Below are 16,103 nucleotides of genomic sequence, written 5' to 3'. Positions count from 1 at the left end.
AATAAAATTGAAGTTGCTGATATCACCTCTCTATGTGAACTTAGAAGTCAGAAGGCTTTAAAGTGGCAGAAGGCAAAAAAATCTAAGAACTGGAGTTGAAGTTGGGCAAATTCAACCTTGAAATGCAAAGAGACTTTTTGTGCAGAATAAAAAAAGTTGAGCTTACTAGTATAAAATTATCACTTGAGGTCTTTACAATTGGATCCAACATCCTTCCAAAAGATCTGCTTTGATTTAAGCTTTTGAACATCTATCATTACACAGGTCAGTGGCACTGATCTGCATAATTGTAATGGTCTTTGGAACTGATTATCTGAGCTCTGCCAACTAGCACGAAGACATGAATAAAGGTTTTCCACTGCTTGAGAAAGGGCCCTGCTGGGCTTCCAAGTCAGTTACCGGGCCAGAGAACAACAAAGTCTTGGAATACTTTGCTCCCTCCTCCCACCTCCCTGGTTTTACAGGACAAGTCAGAGTAGCCACATCAATACTGCAACTTCAACATGAAGAGCAATATGTTAGATTTAACCAGTATATTCCAAAATATGGCAAATTTCAGTTATGTTACTAAAGCAGATCTACATCAAAACAATTTGTGATTGTACAATTTGCCACAAAATTTTACAGGATTTATGATAGGAAAAAACCTTTGCAAAGCCAAGGCCTACTCCACAATTAGGCAATAAAATCARTAACTTATTCAAAACCCTTAGAAAACAGAGGCAAAGCCTCATTCCAATACCATCACATATCTAATACTCTAATAAAGGAACAAGCAAGCAAATAATCCTGGATCATCATCTCTTGGGCKGGCAAAAAGACACCTAGCCTACCTCAACCTAGTGAGGCTCTAGAACAGCTCAGCAGTCTTCCTATCGTGACTAGTCTTATTTCATCCTCTTTCTCATGCTTTTACATTTCATTCTTGAAAATAAAATTACTATTTCAACTTTAAATCCTCTGTACTAGTAAGGTAGACTCCAAATAATCTGACACATGCAATTCACATTCCCAACGGGATGATGGGCACGCTGTTACGGAGATAGCAGGCAACCCTCACAATACCCATCCCCAGTATCTTGTCCCACAGACTCGCTGGGACCATGCAGTCACTGAACTGCAAGGGCTGCACCTTAGTGGAATAATCCCACACAACAGGAAAACATTTGTGGCAGAAAGAGTGAGACAGAGCGAGAAGAGGTAGAGCGAGAGGGCAAGTGGGAGAAACTGAGAGCTGGCTGGGGACAGATAGAGGCCAAGGAGAGGAGAGTGTGACAGGGAGCGACAGAGTAAGCAGGAGGGAGGGAGACAGAGAGATGCATAGAGAGAGGCGCTGAGAGGCAGAGAGAGAGAGAGAGAGAGAGAGAGAGAGAAAGAGAGAGATGGAGACTGTGAGGAGAGACAAGGAGCCGGCATGACAGAGAGGGTTATCAGAGCTCAGGGATCATCACAAACTACATGCACAGCAACAAGCGAGACCGAGAGCAATCCCATCTGCAGGACAAGACAGCAGACAGTGGTTGATGAGGCCAGTCTCTGCTAATATATAGAGAGACTCCTCTCCAGTTTGACTGATATGTTCTCTTCTAATGCCTGGAGCCAGAGGCTTTAGCACAGTCTGATGAAAACTTCTTGTTATTTATCAGCCTATAGTTTGTTCAATTAGAAAATGAAAAACCAACTAGTCTGATGGGGAAAGAAAAAAAAAATATCAAGCCAAACTAGCTCTAGTACTGTATAAGAAAAGCAGCACCTTTTAGATGCATAATATATTTCATACATTACTATTACTTTCTCCCTCAAACAAATGCAAAATCATTCTATTCAACAGTACTATTAGAGCAAAAAGATTTTCATGCAACTATCAACTCCAACTATCAATTGAGCACATAGCCGCTTATGTGTGTGAAGTGATGATGTGGGCACTTCCCCCCCCACATCTCCCCCTAGCCATGTGTGAATAAGGAAAACTGTCACAAAAATATAAACACTATTTTTAAACTGCCTCTATTAGAAAGTTTCCACCTATCTCAAAGCTTCATCTGGTGTGAGCTCCATAAGGAACAGTTTAGACAATGAGAGTTGGTAATACAACCTCCAGAATCTCTTAGCTAACTTTTAAAAGCTGAAGTTAGCTAGCTTTTAAATTTGCAATTCAACTAGTCATTAATGACATTTAATCTTTTTCAATGTTTCTTACGGTACATGCTAAGATTCTAGTCCAATCTTAGTTGCTACACGTAAGAGGTGCTGGACAAAGGCTTAAAATTACCTGTGGTTAGTTTAGTTCTGACTTAGCCAAGTACTCTGCTCGTATTTTTGCCATCTCTCCCCCACACACCATCAGATTTGGATACCACATGAGGTATGATTCATATTATTCTTTAGAAATGTATTTTAATAGACAAGCTTTACAAATGAAAGAGCCTTTGAGTTTTGAATATATCAGGCCTTCACTGAAAAGCAAGCAAGTTTTACTTTATTGTATGCATTCTTCTATAGCAACTTTCTCCAAAGTCAGATTTGACCACTATAAGACTGATTTTCTTAGCTGATTTACATTTAATGCACTTTTACCACAATCTAGCACATTTATTTAAAGAAAAATATTCACTCACTTCATACAGAAACAAAAGCAATCTAGGCAGTTCACAGAATTATCTTCTAGTACTTTGGGGTAATGGAGGCTACAGAGAGTAAGAGGAGGAACTCTGCCTACTGAAGGCAACGGTGCTAGAAGTCTGGGAACATCATAGCTCTTAAAGGAAGCATTATAAAACCCTGACATTCATACACATCCATGATTCTGCAACAGCCTAGTAAGTTCCTGCTATCCACCCATGTATCTTTAAGCATCTACAAAAAATGTTATGTGAAAATATGWAGGGAATCAATGCCTACTTTGGTACAAACCAAAGCTAAACTAGCTTTCAGGTAGCTACCTATGTATACACAAGCAATTACAATACAAAGCCCAATTTTGTCATCCAAAAGGGAACTAAAATGCATTTAAGAGGGTGGGATGTTTAAAGATGTCTTAAGAATACTTTTGAGTCAGTTATTTCAGCATATGCAAGTCTGTCACTAGGTACTGTAGATTTMTGCTGAGAAGAATGGACTCCTTACTTGAAAAAAAGGTATAATCTCACTACTCTTAACACTTTCTGAAAATTCCTCTAAATACATAAGCTTTTATGATGAGCAGTAATTAGTGCACACAGTAACAAACCAAACCAAAAAAAACGTTAGGAATACCTGCATCAACCTTCTGAAAGGGAGCAACATCACTGAAAGTATTTGTAACTATTAAGAACAGTATTACTGAAAATAATGTACACAAGCCTTCCAAAGGACTGCCTCAGTATCATCTTCATTTGCGTTTAACTTTACAGTCTTATTTAGGTATTTGAGGTACACTCAAATAGGCTTACTGAGTACACTCAAGCAAGGGTTTCCAAAGAAAAGGTGACAAAGATGTTTATCATCAAGTACTACCAACATACGTAAAGGGATAGATATTATTGAATTTGCTTTTGTTTTGGATTTTTTTCAACTTTCCTAGCATGAAATCATGTGATATTACAGAAGTCTTCCCTCATGACTTAAAGATCCCTACTTTATTCAAGCAGCAAAATTTCCACTTAGCACACCCATTTCTGTAGTTACTATTAAAAGATTTTTCTTCAAAAAGACTACTAAAGAATAAATAACTTGGTTACCAACAAATAAAATACTGAGTGAACTACTTTCTCTGATACATAGTTTTTGATTGTCATACGAACCTTGCCATCTGCTACGATCTTCGACAAAATAACTGACTTCCGTTCTCAATCTAAGGTTTCATTATGACAGTAAATCTGTCCTATATCTAACATGAAAAATTACATCAGTCCCATAGCAAGATCATGTAGGTTGATATATTTTAATGAGTCATTAAAGCCGATTATAAAGTAATATCATTACCATGAATAAAAGGCTTTTCCTATAGTGACAGGTACAAAATATAAATATATATAGACGTAAACATTTCAATCTTAAAGACAGGACAGAGCAAAACTGCTTAATTCATGATAGACTACATGAATTCTGTATAAGCTTCTAACTATGCTTAATTCGAAACTTCATCCCAAGCTTACTGCTAAAAAATTGAGGAGACATGAAAAAAATTGTACATATCTCAAGGAATTTTTCTCCAAATAAAAAGCTTCTGGGAAAAATAAGATTGGTATATTAAATTAGAAAAAAAAAAATCAAAGTTAGTGTGAGATTTGAGGAAGATTACATAAGGTTACAACTAATTGTCAACACTTTCTATGATCTTCAAGTATAGTTCTAATCCCTGAAAAAGGCATGACAGAAGTGAGCCAAAAAGCAACTATTAGTGCAAAATTAAACTATTTTCATTAGTCAGTTATTAGTTTCAGAAGTCTACAAGAACTATCTTGTAAATCTAATTTAGTTTCAAATTTATTATTTATTATAAAATTTAAGAAGCATAGAATGGATAAACTATTTTACATTTAAAATAACCAACAAAAGACAGAAAAATGTGCAAGTAATCCACACAATTTGTGAGAGTTTTCTAAGTCTGTTTAGCACAAGTAAATGCAACCCAATAGCTTCAATTCACACCCCACAGGTACTCTTTGAATTCTCAGACAACCACTATTTTATTAATAGATATCCTGAAGAAGAGACAACATTTATGTAGTTATTTTATTTTTAAACACACTGCAAGACGTGAGGGGGAATTTCTTCCCTGTGAGAGTGACGGAGCACTGGCACAGGTTGCCCAGAGAGGTTGTGGAGTCTCCTTCTCTGGAGATCTTCAAGGCCCGCCTGGATGCAACCCTGTCTACCATGCTCCAGGTGAACCTGCTGAGTGGGGAGGTTGGACTAGATGATCTCCAGAGGTCCCTTCCAACCTTACTGATTCTATGATTAAGACATTTTACTTCACTGACTAATTGCTAAGCTTTTATCACTAGACACATTACAGAAGTTATCTTAGTTTCAGTAATGCTAAAAAGATTACTGTAGACAACCAGCTTTCACCAGATCAAAAAAACCTCCACAGATCTGGAAAACAAAAACTGTTTCATTTTTATCTTATGTTAGAACTTTTCCAACATATAAAYGAAAAAACGCTCACACTGAGAATATATCATAAAACATGTCACAGATGTATACACTTTTTTTTTTCAACTTGAAAAGTTTCTAAAAATTTAGAAAATATAAGGAGATGATTAGAAGACAAAGGTAAGACTTAAACCATTCATGGGGCCTTAGAATACCATCAAGAGAAGCCTATGTAGGTGCTGAGAGAAAAGGGGTTGTTCCCCAAATGTTTGACTTTGCCCTTTTAGAGGGCATTTTACATTCAAAGCAGTCTTCACCTGTAGCAGTTTTTTTAATGACAGAATTTGCCTTTTTTTTTTTTAAGGCATCTATACCATCTTCTGTACATTCTTGAGTATTACACCCTTCTCACGCAATGAATGACAAACACTTATTAGAATAAATACTGTCCATTTGGCTTTGCTAAATTCATCCAACTCAAGAGTCCAACAAAGATGAGTATACAAACTAAGGTTTACCATAACATTAAAAAATAATATACATGATTCCACACAATTGAGATTATGTTATATGACATCTTAGAAGAGTTCGGTAAAATTTTTATTTCATTTTCTCCTACCTGATAAATTCTAAATGGGATGTATCGGAATCCACTGTCTTCTGGAGGATACTCCATGAGTTTTCGATTTATGGCCCAAAACTGCTCAAATTTATCTGTGAAGGTAAAAGTGGATTCTGTTAATACAAACACCATATRTTCTTCTTTAGCTAAAAAGACATCTGCAATCATCTGCATCCTCCTATGAAAACAGTAATACAGTAAGTTATTGAACTGAAAGAGAAAGCACCTTGAATTCATAYAGCTTCTTCCATTGCCAGAGAAATAGCGCTGTGCATTACAAATTGCACTACCTGAATTAATAGTGCCTGTTTCCTACACTCTCTTGCTACTGTTGCACAGTCTTGCATCTAGTTAAAAAGATCTAATTGTTTTTAACTATAGATGAACAATACATGCAAAAGCTAGAGAAACTAAAAAGCACTAAAAAAAAAAACCCTTTGAGGTGGTTATATTTGGATACATAAGTCTTCAGATAATCTGCAATGATATACAATAAAATCAGAAAATGTACTGCCAGTTTGATGGCATGATCTGAAAATAAAAGCTTGCTATACTTGAAATACGTTTTTGTTAATAATAGCCAGATAACTTTGTTTAGTAWAAGAAGCTCAACACTGCATATAATACATTATTTGATTCTTGTAATGTCTGAGGAAGATAACTTTATGATTAAAACTTGTAAAACACATTAATAGCAGCATAGGTCTAGAGTGGTACGTGCCTTTATAGATGCAAATCAGTTATTCAAATCAAATAAGCAAACCAGAAGTGACAGAAAGGAGTACAAAGAATTAAGACGAATAAAGCTAACACTAGCATTACTGGAGAAGGCAGCATTAGAATAGGAAGAACAAAGGACAAGTTTCCTCATAGGCCCTAACACTTCATGACGAAATACAATAGATAGTCAGAGACTATTCTTTTTGGAGGACTATATCTCTCCCAGAACAGTGTTCAGCTGAATTGCAAAAAGACTAAACATAACTGGTTTAGAATTCAATCACCATGAACCAATTCAGAAATCTATCCCACCGAGCAAAGGCTCTTCTAACTACCCACATGCTTAGTAACAACTAAAGCAATTGCAGAACATCTGAGATTTGCATCACTCCCCAAGCACACAACATAGCTGCCAGTCAGTGACCAAGGGCATAAGCTAATACATATTGCAGAGTTTGATGCACGTTGCTTTTCCTGAATGAATATGACAAAGCAGGATTTTCCAAGAAACAGTAAACAAACTACTACCAGGCACTCCGTAGAAGCATTTCCTGATGCTTATCTAAAACTTTTTCTGCATCCTTGTTTCTTGATTAGCAGTAAGTAGTTCTTGATAAGTACTTATCTGAACCACCATGAGCATCACAACACAGGCACCTGCCAGGGATTAGGAACTGCCTGGATGCAGGGTGCTAAGCCTGCATCTCTCCTGCTGGCAGCTGCAGCAGGTGCCAGTGACCCCAACAGCTCTGCATGCTAACTGCACCCAAGCAAGCCCCCACTTGGGAAGCCCAGAGTCACGTATTTGCTTTTATAATGTTTGACAGAAAGATGACTGCATACTCTTCTTGAACTCTGTACTCTGCCAATGGGAAGGTAAAGATTTAGCATACCATCCTCACATTTGGAAACAGTGTTCAGAAAATGGCTTACAGCTTTCACAACAAACTATGTGGACAGGCATCATACAGTAGGCACTAATCTATAGCACAATTACTACTTCTGCCTCTACTGTACACTCAGTAAGATGATTAATTATGGCAATACACAAAAATTAAGTAATAAACACCTATTTAAGCTAGTGAGCTTCAGAGGACCTTAGATCCTTAAACAAGGAATCTACATCCTGGAGACACCCTACCTGAACAAAAAACAAAACAAATGTTAATTTACTTGTTTAATGCTCAAATTATAGTACCTAGGAAAGTCAAGTAGACTGTTTATTGTTTTCAAAATGCAACAGAGATGAGCAGCACATGTTTTAGATCAGCAGAACAAGAAATTCTGAACAAGCAACAGACTTATGGTAAGAAGCATAGAGTTCCTTACGGCATCTACAGCAAGTAAGTGAATCCTTGTAGGACAAAAAAATTAGACTCGGGTCATCCACAGCCAGCTCACTTCCATTTTTCATTCTGGCTACCATACCTCCCTGAAATCATGTGACAGATGATGCATAAACACAAGAAACATCTGTCTAAAATTAGGGATGTTAAAAAGATTCCAAAAGCTGATCATAGCAGTTCAAGCTCATTATGTATACATAGGGGCAAACAGACTATTTTGAAGAAAATTATTAAGTAAAAGCAATCTGTTCTCTACTACCAGTAACTAAGGAGATCGCCCCAGGAGTGCTCTCTGTCCTTTCCTATTTTAAGCTGGGAGGGGGTGGAGGGGAGAAAACTGCAGCTACATTTAATGTAAAGATTCGGTTTCTCTCTCTTCAGCATATTCTTTTAAACCTGTATTTGCATTTAACACAACATCAGCATATTTTTTTTGCCTACAACTTTCTACATTATATTCAGGTTTATCTGTTATTTAATCTCCCATCTACTTCCTCTAACATAAAAGTGTAAATAGCTTAGCTGTCCAGTGATACTTTTCTCCTCTATTCCCCAACCAATTGTTGGTAATTTTATTTAAGGTAAATTATTTAAGAGTTTATACTTTTCTAATTCTTCTCTGAACACTTAGACAACACTAAAGACAATCTCTTATTTCACCAAAAATTCTTCATTTCTAGTAAATTCAGTAGTTTCTAAATATAACAGCAATAAAAGCATGACAGTCCAACAATAAACATGTTACAATCAAATAGGTTTTGTCAAGCCACCTAATATCTAGGAAAGTGAAAAATTTCCTGGTAAATTAGCTAGACACAATGGAGTCAGACATTTTAAGGCACGCCTACAGCGTGTGTATAGCACTGTTTGAAAATATCTAAGCTAAGTGATCTTCATAACCTTATATTACTGTGTTCCAAACATTTTTATGGGTACAATATTTTTACTACAGGAAGATGAGTTGGGTATAAAGAGTTAACCATATAATTTTAAAGAAAGCAGCAAGAAAAAAATCACTGCAAAACCATATTGATACATATGAACCTAGCAACCGCTTTTATTATCATTGGATGCATTGACTGAACGCTAAGGATCCAAAATATACCATCCAAAAATAACGGCTTTAGCAGAACCCTTAAGATTCAAAGCTAGGAAAAAAAAAAAAAAAAAAAAAAAGTACAACTTGAAAATATGAGTGAAAGGATTCAACATTCTGATTTTCAATTTTTGTATGTCAGTACCTCTTGACAAAAGGTACTTAAGGAAGCTACTACTGCTCTACATGCAGTAAGAGCTCATTAGAGCTTTTGCTACACAGGAATTAAAAGCAGCAAGCTGCTGGCCGGAAATTTGACAATCAAAACAAAACTCAAGTTTTTGGCAAGCCAGTAAACAAGGAAGAGTTCTCTACTTATCAGCAAAAACACTTTACACGCTCATCTCCCTCCCCTAAAAAAAAAGGTTACGCAGCCTACATGATACACAATATCTAGACTCCTATAATAGTCACATCTGATTACTTTTGTTTTCCATGATCCAACTTGTTTTTATGAAAGTGCTTGACCAATGTGATAAAGAGTTTCTATATTAGCAAAAAGTAGTACTTGCAAAAGGCAGATGTTCACATCTGAATAACAATATTTAAATTAATGGCAATAAGGTTTGAAGGGAGCAATGAAATTAGTGATAGCATTAAAATGGCAAATGACTACTAATCATACTTCTGAAACAAGAGAGAAAAGCTGCTATCTACCTTTGCCTGAAGTGATACACAAAATTTCTCTCTCTGAATTTCATGTCAAAGATTGGAAATTTAACAGTCAAATAATGGAAAAGAGAAACAGCTGAAAATGTATCAGCTAAACCATTGATAAAGATTTTATTTATAAATATTCATTTATTAGGAATGCAGTCATTGCATGTCTCAACACCAGACACTAGCCTACAGTATTAGGGAACAGAAGATGTAGATGTACAGAATCGAAAAGAAGTTTTGAGAATATGCATTCACATATACAGAAATGTTAAGAAAGAGTAGTAAGACTACAAGAACTTAATGCTGTCTATAATAACAGTGATGTATACAAATATACAAATTAACCAATCAACAGATTAAACAAACCTCAAACATGAATCTACAAACACAGCAAGCCAAACATGAGCATAATACGCATCTTCAGAGAACTATCACTGAAATAATTCATGCCTTTAAAGTCTCCTTTAAAACAGTCTCAAAAAAGTCGTTAAAAGACAATSCCTTGAGAACGGCAAGACTAAACATCTATTAAATAAGACTGGAGATCACTTAATAGTCATTGAAATAAATGTAATTGCTATAAATTTATTATTTGGATTTAAAAGATGAGAGCACAGTGGCCATGGCATACGCTCAGTTAAAATGGCATTTCCTAGCAGAAGGCTAGAGACTCTTTTTGTTAACGTTTTTTCCTCCCTAGGATCCCAAAGCAGACACAGCATCCCCAACACAGTTTACCAGTTCTGAGCAGTCACTTCCATCACCAGCTAGCTATCTGCTTGTGGAGGCAATGGTTAAAGCAGCCCACTGTTTAATCTTCATTTCTGCAGGAGCACACTGATGGCTTTTGTTCAGTAGATGTGTCCACCAAGTCTCCTTTCCACAAAGCTGCTTCCCCGTTAGTCCAGAGGGTACAATGAAGTATGATTTTTTTCTGTCTCTTCTGTAGGACTTCGCACTTGGGTCAGTTAACTTTGGGAGGCTCCTGTTGGCCTGTTACTCTAGCTTATCAAGGTCCTTCTGAATGGCAGACCTGCCTTCCAGTGTATTAACCACTGCAATTTTTTTCTTTTAATCATAAAAAAAACTTGCTATGGGTGCAATCTATCACATCATTCATATAACCCGGAACCATATTGTACGGAGACCTATAGCTGTAAGCAGATGATGTAAAGTGTGTTTTCTTAACACTAAACTAAACATACTTTCTACTGACTTGTGTTCTAACAAACATTGCCTTTAACTGTTAAAGCCAGAAAAGAATCTTCTCAAAATTCAGCATCAATTCTACTTCTGTGTTGTTTCCAGAAACAAACTCTATAGGTACACATAATTCTGCTGACTGAAGAGCAATTCTAAGCAATTTTATACAAAGTTAAATTTTGTGCAGTATGCCTCAACATGAATCAACTTTGCTGATGAAGGATAAACATTTTAAACATTTCAAAATTAATTTTATTAGCCTATTTAGAAACACTATTTACAGCTGGTTATTCTCATTTYTCAGCTATTTAAAGACCTCTCTGCAAGTGACTTTAAGCCATCTAAACTCACTGTTCTTACTCTTATAAAACAAAAACGCAGATAACCAAGACTGTCAAGAATTTTAGGAAGACTCAGATACATGCCTGACCTTTGCTGGCTGGTAAAATTCAGTACTGGCCTATTGACAGCATTGTTTACAATATCTGTATGGCACTTTTAAATCTCAAGACTTTTTTTCTTTTCTGTTTTACACATTGCCATAATCCACAGTTAGAAAAAAAAAACACTCTTCTTTTTAGACATTCAGGTTACTTGCATATTTTGCTAGATCATACAAGTGACAGATTGTATAAATCCACAGTTAAAGACGGCAGACAAGTTCACTAGTCTTTTCAGGCTGTCTTCAGGCAAGGAGGTAAACTATTGGATGTGGAGAGGTAGGAGGATAGTAACTGTTCCAGTAATGTAAATGACAGAAGGTAGCCACAGAATGATGTGAAGAATATTTTCACRTCTCATGTACTGAAGCAACAGCACTCAAAGAATGTCATACCTTACCAACATCTGTGTGATTCTTTTCACTTTTTTAAACATACATGCATAGTTTCCCTATGTAGAAATCAGTAAATCGGGAAAAGTTCAAGGGAAAAAAATCAAAATGGCATACCTTCTTTTTGCTGGTTGTATGTGAAAAGTCATATGTGAAAATGCACACTTACTACTTAATTTAAGATTTTTGTATGGCCGAAAAGCAGGAGATCTCAGTAAGTACTGTGGCTTAAACTAAAGAGAAAGTGCTGGTTAGTATCAAACAAAATATTGCAATCTACTTCTTGCACATAAGGTTGTATTGAAAAAAAAAAAAAAAGATGACGACTGAGCAGCAGGGCTTGTTACAGCTTACTTTGCTAAGTCAAAGGGAAAATGACTCCTGAGTTTCACCCATTCTCCTGGACTCAGCTCCAAACCTAGATAGCCTGAATGCTTTAATGGCTTCTCTGCCTGTGATTATTTTTTGTTTACATACACAAAAATAGAAGAGCCTAACACTCCGACATAACATCTATTATGCTCTTTCTAAATTAAAGCTTTCCTTAAAAGTTGAGGAATTTTAATATTATTGCATGCCTGTCACAAAAGTTCAGGAGCTTACTAGCTGAAAACAACTTAGAGGCATTTCAAAATACAAATAAAAAAAGCTAAGGAAAGTTCAATTCACATATAAAGTTCTGTCTTTTAAAGATAAGTTTACTTAGACTGTATGCCTCCTTCAGCATACCTCAGGAAAYGACATGGCTGGGGGGGGGGGCGGGAGGGAGGAAGAAAGCAAGGAGGCAGTAAAAAGTAAAGTTTCTGCACCACTTAAATCTAAGCAAAGCAGATTTAGAGAAATACAAGCAAAGATTCTTCAATTTGCCTCCAGGTCTATCAAATATTTGAAAAAAATGCAGAAGACAGGAGCCATGGAGATAAGGAATCAGCATTACCATTTGCTATTAAAAATGAAGACATTTTCAAACACCTTGTGTTATATATTCAGTTACAATAGAGAATACATGCTACTGCTAYTTTCATAAATATATGATGAATTAGTTTGACTTATTTCTTACTCAGACCATCTAGTTTTTAAAGCATACCGCAAGAATCTTTTTGCATAAAAAGTTTTGGAGCTCCATGCTCTGAAAAAGACCTCATCACATATACAACAACAAATGAAATGAAGTAAGAATCACAGCACAGGTGCAAACTATCTGCTTAAGACTTTTCACAAAACACAGCAGTGCTTTACCAATATTAAGCCCCTATTACATTTAGCAAACAAGTGAGTAAGCTTCAGACCTCACTGGTGCCAAATATACAGTGATCCATGGGGACAGTCTGTGATTTACAGCTGGTCCACACAGCTACATTAAACAATCTTTTCAATTAAAGATTTGATGATGAGAGGTTCACTGGCTCTAACAGGAGGTCTGGAAGGTAGCAGTCCATACCCAAGAACACTGGAAACAAACACGATACAACAAATCCCATAGGTTACTTGTCTCACTAGAAAAACACTGCATCCACGCCCAAACTATGATGGCAACATGCTTGGGGAAAACACCTTCCTCCCTTTGAACACTGTTGCAAGGAGCAGGATCAATGAATTAAATAAAGCAGGGGAACAAGGCAGCAAGAACAAAGGTTGCAGTAACTGCACTGCAAATTCAAAAAACATGAAACAAGCGTATTAGGTCATAAATACCAGAACACTAAATTGATCTAGACACCGCTCCAACAGTGAGGGAAAACCAGTGGAGATGTAGATGTGTATTCCTCCTTCCTGCTTACAGCAACATACCATGTAAATGCTCAGATACGCACAAGTGTGGAAAGAAAGGAAAATATAGCCACCAAAATATGAAGTCTTGAAGAAATGGTTAAATTCCAGAAGAAAGAGGGTCAAAATGAGGACAAAACCCAAAGCTCTTGAACCTATAACAGCAATAAAAACTATCCAGTATATACCAACAGTTTACATAGCTGGCAGATTACTTGTACCCAGGATGCAGAGGCTTCTGAGCTTGCTCCTTCCAGGTTTAATGGTTCTCATTAGACAAGAAGTCATTCAACACAAGATCATGAAAACATTAGGAGGCACTAGTACCTCATCTCATGGTGAAGACTTCAGTATAAGGCAGCATTGTGAGTACTAGAATGGCTTTTGCTTTTCTCTATTTTCTGCTTAGCACAGTTGTTTTCCCCCTCCTTTTGAAGCTGATGGGATCTCACTGGCCTCATGCACATAGCAGCTCTGCTCTGGATCCTCACTAAGAGTAGAGCTGGGAAAGCAAAGGGAGGGAATTCAGGCCACCTTCATTTCTCCATCTTTACAGTGTTAAGAGAATGGATATGCAAGTAGTCACCTTGGCAGCACAGAAGAGTAGTAAGGCAAAAGTCAGTTTTGTTTTGTACCATTTAGAATCATAATATTGCAAGGGTACATCATTAATTCAGTCATTCATGCAGAAGGGGTAATGAGCCAGTACACGCTGCAGAACTAAGTTGGAAATCCCTACCATAATCCATTACTGAGGGCAGGGAGGACCCCCCCCCAAAAAAAAAAAAAGTAAAGGCCTATTCTTATGCATCTGATTCATTCTGCAGGTTCAGCCTGAATCTAGTCAAATTTATCAGCCTCAGCTCAGCATCAAATCAGATCTGGACAGTACTCATGCAGGGCCACTTGAATCTATGACATTCACCAGATTCTACAACATCAGTGACCCCAACACACGGCATATGCCACCCTCTTAACTTCAGGATAAGTAGGTACAGACAATAATTACAAGTAATTAGATGCACCTCCAGAAATTTTTAATCACAAACCAGGAAGATAGCAACAGCTTTTTCTTTTTTTTTAATTCTTCTTTAACCAATATGCTCATTTTCAAAGCTCAAAGGAATTACTTAGTCCTTCTAGTTAATGAAATCACTATAAATAGAACAAGCAAAGATACCACCACTTTGGTAGAGATATAAGAAAGGGGGAAAAAAAGAGGGTTTTGTGATTTAAAAGTAATAGCTGGTTCATTCTCTTATTAAAAAATAATTTTCTAAGTACATATTGCCTAATTTAAGTTTCAAATGGCATTTAGGTTACAAAACTCCATTTGAGATTACAAAGATTTGTTCATAGTTACCAAAGCATGCTCATCATCCTGGGCCTAGGTAAAGAGAACAACACTGCTACTACTAGTTCTCTACAAATAAGAGAAACATATGCATATCAAATCTGACCGGGCTATACATACACAACACAAAACGATGCTGGTAATATATGGCACTAGAAATGTTCAAGCTCCAGGGTTATAGTATTCCTGTGTGTTACTCTTCAGAAAAACATGATTTCTGCCCCTAAAACCCACCAGATTTTTTAATTTCTTCCTGATCCATATCTGAAACAAATATATACAGAACTGATTCGGACATTAAGATGAAAAGAAAAATCACATGAACTAAAGGATTAAATATTGCATACTATTTTTTGTAGGATATAGTTTGTTTGCATAGTTTGTAGGATATTTTCCCTTAATAATGACAATTCAATAGGGCCATTTAACTTTTTGGAAGCTCTACAGTAAGAGCAAGCATTATATTCTTCCTACATAACAGTATATACACATAACAGTAAAATACATTATAAAATATAATGCATGCATTATTAAGTCATGAGTTTTTATTATTTATTTCCCCACTCATTTATCAGAAATACAAGCTCTGGTCTTCAATTATAGAGGATGGCTGTGAAAATTTCAGGGTATAGGAACTATGTTTCCCCACATCTGACGAAAAGCAGCTGTGTTGAATCTAAAAACCTTCCTTTATCAGAACTATTATTTACTGAAGTTATAAATATTAAGTCTTTGAACCATGGAAAAAAATACACCTCCCCTTTTAAAAACTGTTGAACTTTAATTTGTTTGATCCTAAGTAATCACTACGCCCACAACATGCCTCAAACCAGAAAGCCCATATTTTTTCCACACAAAAGGCAGGGAAAATACTACACTTAAAAATTCTCTTTATCCATGATAAAAACAGCCATAACATTACTATAGCAAGAACAATAGAAAGATTTCCCACCAACTGTGATGACAGAATTGTAAGAATCCTTACAAAGGATCAAAGGCCAGTATAGGCGCAGAGCCTGTCCTCGGTGTTTGTGCAAAACTTCTCTTCCCTACCGTATTCAAAGCTCCACAATGCCGGTCAAAACCAGGGCAGCCCAGAGGCACCTATGCRAAAGAAGCGCTCTAGTTAAGAGCTATCAGTGTTAGAGAGACTAAAAATTGGCCAACTGAAGCCTGAAAAATAAGGGGGGGGGGAGGAAAAAAAAAACAAACAAACGAACGAACGAACACACAGCCCCACAAACCAAAAGAGTCATAGCACAAGCACAAAGCAATAGAAAAGTAAGTCTTCCTCCATGATTTTGTGGCCTATTAACACAAAACCAAAAATGGTGGGAGGAAGAACGTAAAGGTTGTTTGAATACTGATCAGCTGCTCGCAGCACAAGGTTTTGCTGCAAATTCACTACTACAGCTCATCCC

General features: G+C 36.6%; 1 protein-coding gene across 1 annotated transcript in view; it reads right to left on the bottom strand.

The window, feature by feature from the left end:
• ATG5 (autophagy related 5) overlaps positions 1 to 16,103 on the bottom strand; it is a 79,890-nt gene that overhangs the window by 40,690 nt on the left and 23,097 nt on the right. The window contains exon 5 of the mRNA XM_085306919.1: positions 5,699 to 5,793. Within this exon, the coding sequence (XP_085163045.1) occupies positions 5,699 to 5,793 (95 nt within the window). The remainder of the gene's footprint in view (positions 1 to 5,698; positions 5,794 to 16,103) is intronic.

The sequence above is a fragment of the Rhea americana genome, unplaced genomic scaffold (assembly GCF_003343005.1).
Source record: "Rhea americana isolate MKP2758 unplaced genomic scaffold, rheAme1 scaffold_25, whole genome shotgun sequence".
In the NCBI taxonomy this organism is placed as follows: Eukaryota; Metazoa; Chordata; class Aves; order Rheiformes; family Rheidae; genus Rhea; species Rhea americana.
This window is presented reverse-complemented; position numbering and strand designations above follow the sequence as displayed.